This window comes from Pleurodeles waltl, chromosome 3_1 (assembly GCF_031143425.1).
Source record: "Pleurodeles waltl isolate 20211129_DDA chromosome 3_1, aPleWal1.hap1.20221129, whole genome shotgun sequence".
NCBI lineage: Eukaryota > Metazoa > Chordata > Amphibia > Caudata > Salamandridae > Pleurodeles > Pleurodeles waltl.
Window position 1 is genome coordinate 579408896 of NC_090440.1, and position 12689 is coordinate 579421584.

Genomic DNA, 12689 nt, shown 5'->3' on the forward strand with positions numbered 1-12689 from the left:
AAGGAGCTGAACTGTATGAGGGCAAATACAATTGAGTCAGGAAAAGCAGGTTCTGACCGCAGTCTGAGCCGAAAGAGTGCAGCCGGTTTAGTATGAAGGCAGGGTGGTCCTGAGCCAATAAGTTGGATATCGTTATCAAATTTTATATGTGTAGCTATCTATTTTACACAGGTTGTATTTGAAAACATCAGTGCTGTGAATGAAAATGTATACATCTCGGTTACCATGGCAAATGAAAGTCTACATAGAATTCTGCCTCTTTTAATTGCATTGTGTCTTTTAGCGTCTCGCATGGAGTTTGGTAACTGTACGACCAACCCATTCAAGATTCTGCTGGAGGATGTCCCATCATGTCCCAACATCTACGCCAACTGGCTTGTAATTCTTTTATTAGTGATATTCTTATTGGTCACCAATGTCCTTCTCATGAACCTTCTGATCGCCATGTTCAGGTGCGTAAAATAAAAAGCAGCCCTGCTGTGTGTAATTGTGTAAGTTCTTAGACAAGCCTATGACCTCTTTGTTTTATTCCTTTATTTATTAAATGTATTTATTTTAGTTACTAAAGGAGCCTACTGGCACTATGGATGACAGCCTCTGGCAAAGCCAATAGGTCTGGCCCCTCTATACAGTAAGCACACAAACATAACATTCAGGCAACCATGCGCAGACACACACACCTCCTGAAAAGCAGTGGAACGCACATAAGTACCATTTACACAACTATTTTCATAGAAAGGCAAAAATAGTCTACATATGCAAGCAAATATGCAGCTGCGGACCATATGTGAGAAGGATGACTTGCACACACAGGCAGTGGGTAATGCATTAGTGTGTGAATGAGCTGGAAATGAGGTACCTGATGCCAGTGATAGAACTTCCTTCCAGAGTTAGCAGCGGCTGAAAATGCACATCCTGAAGCTGCGAATAGGGAGTGTTACCTTATATGCGAGCAGCCCCGTGGACTAGTTACATTTAACTTGTGCACAGAGACTGTGTATATGCCATAGTAGATGGGGACAACAGCCGAGCGAAAGGAGCATCCCTGCACAAACCCACACGTGAAAAATAAAGGACCCTCTGAGATCTGTGGCTAAACCTGGCTGTAATGAGTATCAACAGGCCTGGCCCCGCCAACAGTGAGGATCAAGGGCCATATGTACGAACACTTTTTCCCATAGACACAGAATGGATAAATACCTTTGCTACATCTGGCCCCAAGCTTCTATAGTGGTGAGCTTCCCCAATACAGCAGCACACTCACACAGGGAGCCTAGCAACGGCCACCTGCCAGCATCCTCCACGCAATTTTTTCAGACCATCCCCTCCCGCCTACTCCTGCACAGAGGCTGGAAGCGGAAGTGAGTGGATTATGCTGGATTGCTACTTTTGTTACTGGGGGTCTATATCGCAGCACCATTGCAAAACCAGCCCCGTGTAACAAGCCCGGCCCCCATCCCTCCAGCTGCCCGGGAAAAGGCCAGTGCCCGCTATGGCCAGTCCAGCCCTGGGCAAAGCAACTCTTCCTGTAACTAAGCACTGCATGATATGCATGTACTGCGGGTGGGATTCAATGCTCGCATTCTGTACCTAGCTATATTAGTGTTCATGTCGGTATTCATATTTATTTTATACACCAATTCTTACGTCATTTCTGATGTTGCTATGCTCTGTAAGTAGCATGCAGTTCTTTTACCCAGTTTGCAGCACACAGTTTAACACTCCCAGAAGGATGAGAAGCTTAGTCAGCCTTGCTAAGATTCGAAGTCATGACGTGGTGTAGCTCGCCGTTTTTGTAAGCAGTGAGCGATCAACTCACTTCAACATCCTCTAGGTTATTATTATGAGTAAAACTGCTACAATAGTTGTAGTGGCACTGGTAGTAGCATACAATATTTAGTAATATAATTATTTATATACAGCACCATCGTGAAGGGAGAGGGTCGAAGTGTGTTAATCACTCATAATGGTGTGAATTAATATTAGATTTATGGATAGCGGGTTACTTGCCTTGTCTTACGCGCACACACCCGCACTCGGAAACCGAGCCCTCGATGAAGGAGCTACATGGTCCTGCTCCATTCACTCAATTGAGCCTTTGCAACTAAGGTGACCACCTTACATTGAGGCAAATTCTGGACAGGACTGTAAAAAATTCAGGACAATGGGTCAAAATTCAGGACAAATATTCAAGAACAAACGTCAGTTTTACAGACACACCCAAGGGAGGCCATACCCCATTACGTTATCAGTGCATTTACTTACTCTTTTTAACATAGCTCTATTTATTCACTGCTGTCTTTTTGTGATTGCCTCCTGGTATGCTACATTCAGGTGGCACATTACATCCTTGTTCAGTAGTAAACTAATGCCCTTCAGCATGTGTCAAGGCCATCACCCCTACTCAAATCTACCCAATCTTTCTGAAAGAGAAAGCAACAATAACATTTTGATTATGTTTCTGAACATTTTAAAGCCTCTGGCAAACAGTTTGGGAAACATTAAGGTAATTAACCTTATGCTAGTTTAAACAAATTTAACAAAAACATTGTCTCAGCCCAACTACCCATGGACTTTCAACCTATTTTTTTTTAATGAGGCAGGATAAAAGTGTAGGCGACAGTCTCACACCTAATGTCAGGATGTGAGGTACCCACAACTCGTCTGTAGTCTCACAACACTAGAGTGTATGTCTGGGACTCTACATTTATCTCAGAACTGGGAGCCCGGACTACCAATTAAAGATAATAAAAGAGGAGAATGAAATTGAGATCACATGGGAGGTTGTTGCTAAGAACTGGATACATAAGGAAGAGAAGAACAAGCTGTGTCAATTCCTAAACTCTGACAACATGGGCCCACCAAGACTATCAGAAGGTATTGGGTACCTGGGCAGTTGTCTCTGCAGACAGGAGAGAAACAGAAGAGGTACTGTCAAGTGGTTGAACAAGCAGCACCCACCCACCTTGGCAAACTCTTCTGGTGCAATGGTCTGCTGTTCATGCTTGTGATGGGTGAACAGGGGCCAGACCCCTTGCAAGGTTGTGCAAGGCAATTGCCCACTTTGTCCATGCTTTAATATGGTTTTGAAATTGAGCAAAAGCCAAACTAGTGATCTGGGTTATCCCTAAAGTGTCAAGCACACACAGAATCTTCAAAATATATGTGATGTAAATTGCACAAACAAAATATAATTAAACAAAATATATAAGTAGTGTTTCTTAAACATATGGCACTGTTTTCTCCTTTATATTCAATTAGACCTCAGATTGAACTGGGAACCAGTTACATTTCGATACCTAGTGATTAATATCTACCATTCTCCCACTGATTTGCAGGATGGAAATCTCAGCAGAGTGTCACGGTCCCTCTATGCCCAGTTTGCTTTTTGGTCTTCTCTTTTGCTTTCTGCAGTGGGCCAGGTGACACTAATGAAGATGGTGTGCTACCCCGATGATAGTATTATTTTGTAAAACTTCCCCTCCTTGTCCTTCTTTCCTTCTCGGACATGCCACACATCTGATTTGGTTGCTGGGGTCACCGTCGGGTAGCTCTTACCACTCTAAAGCTTACAGTGACTGCGGTGGATTAAGCCTTCTGGACTTAGAACGCTATTATTCAGCTGCACAGGTGCAATGGGTGGCTTGCTGGCTTTCTACCTGCCCCCTGCATGAGATGGGGTTTATCCGCAAAGAATTTTAAGGAGGGCTTACTACACTGCTCATTATTTCCTACTGACCATTCTACGGATCACCATCCAGGGTTATCATGCACAGCTTTCCCTTGCCTCGCTAGAACCTGTAAACTCACTGACACAAAGAAACCCTGTGCTCCTGCCCTAACTTTGCTAAGCCTTCCAAATCACACAGGATGGCTGTGCTCAGAGTAACTCCATCAGTGGCATGCTGCAGGTGTATTAAAATCGGGGTATTTGTTTATTGGACGGCGAGCTACTAAATTTTCAAATCCTTCAGGCAGGCTACCATCTTCACCACGGTCAACTCCTTACTTACAACCACCTTAAATAATCATTAAATGCCCTATTTCATGTCTGCCACCTAGCACTAACTCAACATGAGGTGTACCAGAAGCTCCACACCATAGGGACTGGTGGCAAACTGATTGAATGGGTGTACACACCTTTCCTGCAACATTGAGACCACTCCAGAGCTTCTCGTCATACTACCTGGGTGACTGATGTGGGCAAACCTCTGCAAGATACAGACTGGACTAAAAGACTGGACTTTCCCCACAAAGTATACCACGGCTGTCATTTTAAGTACATTCATAGAGCTTCCTTGGGAATGTGTTCTGCCCATTGCTTGCCATTGGCTTGGTGGTTTGTAACTCACATTTCATGCTTTCACTTTGCTGGCTTTATTTTGTTTTAGGCTATGCAGCTTGAGTTCGTCCCTTCCTTTGCCCAAACCATATTTACAGTGTCTTTCCGAGTGTTCTTTTTCTGTAAACATGCCTACAAATCTTGTTCTTATGTTATCACATTTTCTGTGCATTCAAAGAACAAGGTCAAATGTCAGGCTCTGTCTTTGGTGGGAACTTAGGCCCTCATTATGAACATGGCGGTAAACACCTCTCCGCCAGCGGTGGTGGTAACTACCGCCAACAGTCAGGCGGTCTGGACCGCCGAATAAAGAACCACCTGAAAAACAGGCAGCCTGAAAACCACTCACCACCAGCAAAGGAGTGCCGACAATGACGGCAGAGGCCGCCCACAGGCCGACGGAAAGGCCCTACCTGCCCATCAAATAATTAGGCATTAGACCGCTGTCAGTTCCGGGTTGGAAACCACCGCCACGCAAAGCCAGGTGGAAATGAACCAAAAAAAGAAGGAAACACTCACCGGAGGCACACACAACACGCCGAAGCAGACATGGATAGAGAGTTGCAAATCATGCCAGTCCTGCTCCTTGCCATATACCTCCACAACCAAGACCGTCGACGAAGACGACAACGATAAGTACAGCAACCTACTAAACAAGGGAAGAAAGGGCACAGTTACACACCCACCCACTCCACTCCGCCCACCCCGCAACGCACCCACAACCCGTCACAACAGCACAAGCCATACACCCCACAGCAAGATGTACTTACCCGACACAAGGCAAATTAAACCTGCCCAAAGTACACACATGTGCACAACAACCCCATACAAAGAAACGATGAACCACAGATCCTGAGTGTGCCAAAACCAAGAATGGCCACATGAACTTTAATGAAGCTCCATGAGCAACAGAAGTCCAACAGAAGGCCAATGGCCAGTCCGTACTCTGAAGTCCGATGGGCCCAAATGGCCCCAACTTGACTCCCACAAGTTCAAAGGTACTCCACCGCATAGGGGAAACAATGGGGCATCCAGGCACCTCAGGGAACAGGGGCTGGGGTGTGGGGTTGGGGTTGGGGACTAACGACTGTGAGGGGGGGCTTGGGTCTGGTTTTAGAAGCTGGTGGAGCGGCCTGGGACTGGGTGCAGCAGATGTTCCTGGGCCAGCACGGGGTCTCTTGCTCACAGTTGAGGTAGCACTGGAATGGGAAGGGTGCACAGGGGAGGGCTGTGATGTGGGAGGAGTGGACAGGGCAAGGAGGTGGGCACGTTTAGGGACGAGACAGGGTGGGCCAGTGGGTTCAAATAGGTGAACACAGGATAGGAAAGTTTTTTTAAGGGCAATTGGGGTGGACCTGGAGGAAGGTGTGGGAGTGGTCGTGACAGATGTAGGTGTGCGTGACATGGGTGCATGTGACTGTACAGTATGCTGAGGTATGGTGGATGTGTGTTGGGTTGGTGTCTTGGAGCGTTAGAGTGTCTTGGGATGAGGGGGGGTGGACACAGGGGGACAAGACGGGCTGCCAGTGTAAATGTATGTTGTTTGTGTCTGCAAGTTTAGTGAGTGTGCTTCACATGTCAACTAAAGTCGTGGTGGTGAGTGCAGGTGTGGTGTCTGTGGTGCATGAATGGATGTCTGATTTTGTGGTGACTGCAAGAAAAGGGTTAGCAACAGTGAATGAGGGTGCAGTGCCTTTGAGTGTGCATGTAGAGGTAACAGACAGGGAGGCGGAAGAGGTGGACACACTGGGGAGGTGGATGTTGTTGTGTGTGCCTTGGTATGTTGGCTGTGTGTATGCCTGTGGTGGGAAGTGTGGTGCTTGTGTTGTGCAGTGTGCTTCTTGTGTGTTGAGGTGTGTGCATTGCTGTCAGAATGTGTGCTTGGGACAGGTGAATGGAGTGGGGTGCTGGAAGGGGTAGAGGTGGTTGGAGGGGGGACGGAATGACCAGAGACACTGGCTGCCGTCAAAGAGGAGGCCAGAGCCTGAAAAGATCTCTGTAGGCCAGAGACGGCACCGTAAATGCCATCCAGGTAGGCATTGGTCTGCTGCACCTCTGATGCTAGCCCCTGGATGGCATTGACGGTGGTTGTCTGCCCTACAGAGATGTTGATCAGGAGGTCAATAGCCTCCTCCATGAGGGCAGCAGGGCTGACTGGGGCAGGGGATGAGGTGCCTGGGACGAAGGAGATGCCCACCCTTCTGGGTGAGCGGGTACGGGCAACTCAGTGGGGAGCAAATGGGAGAGCGGTGATGGTATGGGGGTGGCGAAAGATGTGTTACTCCCCTCGCCCTCCAATCCACTGGTCCCCTTGGCATCGCTCGACTCTGCGGAACTGTGGGCTGCTGCATCCCCACTCGCCGGTGCCACAGCTCCCTTGCCAGATGATGCTGATGTGCACAGACAACAAAAGAAAACAGGGATGGGTAGACAAAACAGGAGAGACACTTGTTAATAGCTGAATGGAGGTACATAACTGGTTCACACATGCACCCACCCTGCAAATATTCCACCATGCAGCACCAAATGCTATACACATGGCTATGCCCCTGACTGTTGGCCACAACCCTTCTCTACAGCCATTCCATACATCACTGAAGGACCTGAAGTACTGCAGATCTGACCCTTACAACCCAACTCCCTATGGGGGCCATTATGTAAAAGGACATCAGTCAGAGTCTCTGCCACTAGACAGCATACAGACCACAGCCAACTCACACATCCTTCAAGGAGGCATACAATGGTTTCTGTACTCACCCCAATGTGTCTGCTGTGCAGCCTTCAAGCGCCCATCCAGGTCCGGATATGCCACCGACAGAATGTGCTGCATTAGGGGAGTCAGTGCCTGATGGGGGCCTCTTCCTCATTGGGTGGACTTGCCCAGCCGGGCCTCGCAGGTCTTCCTCGCCCAGCGCCGCAGGTCCTCCCACCGCTTCCTGCAGTGGGTGATCCACCGGTTGTATACTCCCCAGGGTCCCCACGTCCCTGGCAATGGCATACCAGAGTCCCTGCTTCTGATGGGCGCTGACCTATATGGGACGCACAGAAAAAGTTAAATAGAGGTCAGACGATGACCGTTAGATACAGCTGGCTATACGTCCCCTATGGGACAGACACCTACAACAGCATAACACGACCTCGCACACGCAATATGTCATGAATTCCACGACTGTACAGTGTCAAACATGCACACATGTCTACAGCCATCTACCAACATTCCACACATCCATGCCCCCCAATCCACCTACTCATCTGTACCTCTGGTCGACCGTAGACCTTGGCGTACAGGGGCAGGACCCCGTCCATGAGTTTGTCCAGTTCCTCGCTGGTGAAGGCCGGGGCCCTTTCCCCTGCTTCTTGTGCCATTTCCAGGACCAGAGGCAGGACACAGCAGCACACTCAGAGGAGTACCTGCATGTACGTAATCCGGGAGTCAAGTGAAGTTTGGGTGACAAGATGGCGTACACTCCGTGGCGGTGTGCACCATCACCGCCAACGTCAATCATGATACGCTAAAACTCCACATTGGCAACCATGTTAACCAATGAATGATCGCTCGGCGGTGAACACCGCCTCGTGCTATTACAACAACTGCTAGCGGTATGAGGTCACTTCCACTACAACATTTCTGGACTACACGGGGCAGACATTTTGGCCATTTCTCCGCAGGTATTATTTCCTCATTTGCCCCATGCAGGCCCTAGTGTCCTCAACCCCCATAGGCATATACAAATATGAATTTACTCACAACAGTCCTCATGTAACATTGAGGACATGTCACTCCAGTTTAACATCCTACTATGTATATGTGTCATTGACTAGTATGCCAGCAGTGCTGAATATTTAACATTGTGGTCAGATGTATGTGTGTGTGCCTCACATGTGTTCTCCACTCCTCCTAGGTACAGACCCATGTGGCGTGGGAGGTCCCCATCGGTGTATAGACCACTTGCTGATTTGGGGACCATGGTGGAGCGTCACATCATTATTAATTACAGACTCAACCGTGCTACTATTTATGAACTTTGTGCATTACTGAATACAGCACTGAGACTGGCTAATTGGAATCTGCATGCCATCCCTACTGAAGTGCAAATTCTCTCTGCACTCCATTTCCTGGCCACGGGCTCATTTCAAGTGACAGTGGGCATGGGTGCAGGTTTTTCACAGCCAATGTTTAGCATTATACTGTCCAGATTCCTGAATGCATTTGTACAACACCTGCAGACATATTTGAGGTTTCCCCAAAGTGCTGACCTCCCTGCCATCAAGTAAGACTTCTATGCCTGTGCCAACATTCCCCATGTGATAGGTGCCATCGATGGAACCTACACAGCTCCCATCCCCCCACGAGTAAGTGAACAGGTGTATAGAAACAGGAAGAACTTTCACTCCATGAACATTCAATTGGTGTGTATTGCAGACCAGTACATCTCACATGTGAATGCCATGTTCCCTGGATCAGTCCATGATTCCTTTGTGCTGAGGAACAGCAGTGTGCCACAAATGATGGAACAACTACAAGGGGACAGAGGATGGATCATAGGTAAGTGTTTCTGACACTTTTTGGCACATAGCAGACAGTCAGGCTGTCTGCAAATGAGGTTTGTCAGTGACAGTCCTGTTTTTCCCCCTTTTTCAGGTGATTCTGGCTACCCCAACATGTGTTAGCTCCTGACACCAGAGAGGAATCCTAGGAAAGATGCAGAGAGGAATTACAATGAGGCCCATGGATGTACTAGGAGGGTGATAGGGTGCACAATCGGTCTCCTGAAGGCTAGATTCTGTTGCCTCCATATCTCTGGGGGATCCCTTGGCCTATGAGCCTGAAAAGGTGTGTAGAATAGTGGTGGCCTGCTGCACGACGTGGCTGTGAGGAAATCTATTCCCCTCTTGGAGGAGGAGGGTGCTGTATATCCAGACCAGCTTCCTCAGAGAGGGGATGAGAGTGATCGTGATGATGAGGAGGGGGAAGATGTACACTCCAGGAACCAACTGATCCAACTGTACTTCCAGTGACTAAGTGGTACTATTTGATGCTGTTGCTGACTGTTCAGCATACTGTCAGTATGCCTTATCCTCTATGGGGGTGTTGGGTCTATAGACATTGTTACTGTGACCAGGTTTGCATGGGATATGTGACATTATGGATAACTTATTTGACAATTCTGTTGGCACAACCACATGTTATGTGTGGGGTGCCATTCCTGCTATTAAGATATGAATAAATGATTTCAGAGACAATTGCATGCACACTTCATTTTCATCCATCATAATGACAGGGGACATTTACATTGGTGAACAGGTGTTATTTTTGGTGTCAGGGATGCCATGGTGCTTTTTACAGTAATGGCAGTGGGCTACTGGTGGATGTCCATATTGGCTACATGGTCTCAGCGATTGTTGGCAGTGGTAATAAGTCCATCTGTTATTCAAAGTTTTGGGGATTGTTTTTGCACGTTGCGGACGGTGGTTCAGTGGCACACTTGGAGGACAGTTCTTGTCAGAGTCACTTCTTAGAGGGGGCCTTGGTCTTGGCAGGTGTTCCAGTGCCATATCTGGGCCTGAGGACCGTTTGGATGCCTGGTGTTGGCCTGTACGGGCTGAGTCGCAGGTCTCCTGTGTGTCCTGGGATGGTGGCACAAGTCCAGTTGCTGCTGCTGTTGTTGTTGTTGGCCGGTCTGTATCTTGGTCTGTAGTAGGCGTTTCCTGGTCTGTGGGGGTCTCAGGCTGGGTTGGGACTAGGTGCAGCAGAGCACCTGCTATGGTGGCCATGTTGGCATTGTGCAGTTTCCACTGCTCCATGGTCTCTTGGTGTTGGGCTTTCTGCAGCCTCTCACTCTGCTCCAGGGTTGCAACAATCTGGGTCAATCTGTCCTGGGTATGGTGGTATGCTCCCAGGACCTCAGAGATCACGTCCTGGGCTGCAGCATCCATCCTGTGGCCTCCCCCCAGGGCCACTGATGCCCTACCACTATGCCTAGCCCCCTGTGCCTCTGTTCCCTGCACAAGTCTGGCGGAACCACTTGTACTGGGTCCATCGTCTTCCTGCCTGTTGGTAGGGGGTGACTGTGGCCTTTGTCCTTGTGTCTGTGGCCTGGATACACAGGTGTGGGGCTGGTTGCCCTGGCCTGATGTTGGTGGCTGGGTGGTAGGGGTGTCAGTGGTGTTCTGGGTGGGGCTGCTGGATGGTGACAGTCCAGGACTGTGTGAGGGGCCAGGGAATTCCTCACTGTCTAGGGTTCCCTTTCCAGTGTCCTGGGTGGTGCCTCTGTCTCCATGTGGGGCACTGCCACTCCTTGTCCTGTCCGTCAGGGTGGCATAGGTGGTGGTGCCTGTTGGGGGGAATGGACATGTCTGTTACAGTTGCATATTCGGATGGGGGCACAGGGCTGGGCTGTTTTGTGCGGGTTTTCCACTTTTTGACCATGCAGGATGCCTTTGTGAGGTTGCCATTGCATTTTGCTTAGGATCTGGTGGTGCAATGTGGGTGGTGTAGTGCCTTTGTGATTCCTTGCAGGGGTGGGTGGCTGTGCACAGGGGGGAGGTATGTGGGCCTGTTGATGGACTTGTGGGCATGCAGGGTGACTGGCTGTAGTGATTGTGGCCTGGGTGGGGTAGTAGTCCTGGTGGATGTTGGAGGGGTGGGGTGGTGCATGCATTACTGGTGTGGTGAATAAGGGGTAATTGTAGATGACGTACCTGAGTCCATTCCTCCAGTGAGTCCAGTGAGGTCCTCAGGGTACAGGTTGGCCAGTACCTTTTCCTCCCAGTCAGGGTAGTCGGGTGGTGTTGTTGGAGGTCCTCCCCCAGTCTTCTGGACTGCAATGTTGTGCCTCAGTGCCATGGATCTCACCTTCTCGCGCAGGTCGTTGCATCTCTTACGGATGCCATCCCTCGTGCGTGGATGGTGTCCCACTGCGTTGACCTTGATCACTATTGTCTGCCATAACTCCATCTTCCTGGCGATGGGTGTGTGCTGCACCTGTGCCCTCAATAATTGTGGCTCGACCTTCAGTATCTTGTCCACCAGGGTCCTTAGCTCCCTTTCTGTGAAGCGTGGGTGTTTGAGGGGTGCCATGGTGTGTGTTGTGAGTGGTGTGTTGTGTGGATCTAGGTGAGGGTGCTGTTGTGTGGTTGGGTGTGTGATTTGTGTATTGTGGTGTTTAGTGTCTGCTTGTGGTGTTCTCTATCTCAGTTGTCCTATGGGCAATGTAAAGGATTGTGGGGTATGTCTGTGAGTGTTTTATAGTGTTGTGGATGTGTGTCAGGTGTGTGGGTTTCAAACTTGCCAATGTGTACAATTCTTACTGTTGGGTTCCATTGCTGGCCGTGGCGGTCTGTACCACCAATGGTCGTTCGACTTCCACTGACCACCGCAGTGATTTTTGCATCATTATTTGGAGGGCGGGGAGTTTGTGTGCTCCGCGGTGGCGTGGTGGGATGTCCTGCATTTCCGCCGACAATGTCCTGGTGGTGACTGGTGGCTGTGAAAAGTTTGGCAGATTCAGATTTTTTCATCTTTATATGGCGGGTTTCTGTTCACCGCCAATGGTGGCATTCTGTTCAGCGTCGCCACGGCAGGAAACAGGGTTTACCGCCAAGTTCATAATTAGGGCCTTAGTGGTTACTTTTCTTTCTCTGACTTCAAAGTGAGAGGATTCATGCAACAATCTTGCTGGATACTGCGGTTAGGAAAGTGTTTTTTCTATACCATGACAACATGTAAATAAACTTCAGAATATATCGGAATTAGGAGTACAAATGAAGCAAATTTATTTTAATTCTGAACTGTGCTGGAAACAAATACCTTTATATGATTAAAACAAATCAATAGGTGATGCAATTTCCACACATCATCTCTGTGCACTGTATAGTTTTATTTGAAAAACTGTATGTCTTAGCAATGTAATGGTCATTTCAATCAAAAACATGTTGTCTGTAATGGCAGTGTGTTACCGCACCATGCGTACTCCACTCCACTCTGCTCTGCACCACTCCACACCATTGCACCCTATTCTGCATTACTCCGCTTTACACCACTCCATGCCATTGCACTCTTCTCCACTCCACTCAATGTGACTGCAGTCTATGCTACTTCACACTACACCTTTCTATTCTGTACCACTCTACTCTATGCCAACTCACTGTATGCCTCTCTACACCACTGTGCTCTGTGCCTCTGCACGCTAAACCACTCCAGTCTAGGCAACACCAATCTAGTCCGCACAACTTCACTCTACGCCACTCTGCAACAGTGCACTGTACTTCAATACACTGTACGTCACTCTAATCTACTCTATGCCATGGCACTCTACACCACTTCACTCTATGCCACCCTATGCAA

At 48.7% G+C, this 12689-nt stretch overlaps 1 protein-coding gene across 1 annotated transcript in view; it reads left to right on the forward strand.

Moving 5' to 3' along the window:
- TRPM5 (transient receptor potential cation channel subfamily M member 5) overlaps nucleotides 1–12689 on the forward strand; it is a 462539-nt gene that overhangs the window by 239294 nt on the left and 210556 nt on the right. The window contains exon 19 of the mRNA XM_069221458.1: nucleotides 284–452. Coding sequence (XP_069077559.1) covers nucleotides 284–452 — 169 coding nt within the window. The remainder of the gene's footprint in view (nucleotides 1–283; nucleotides 453–12689) is intronic.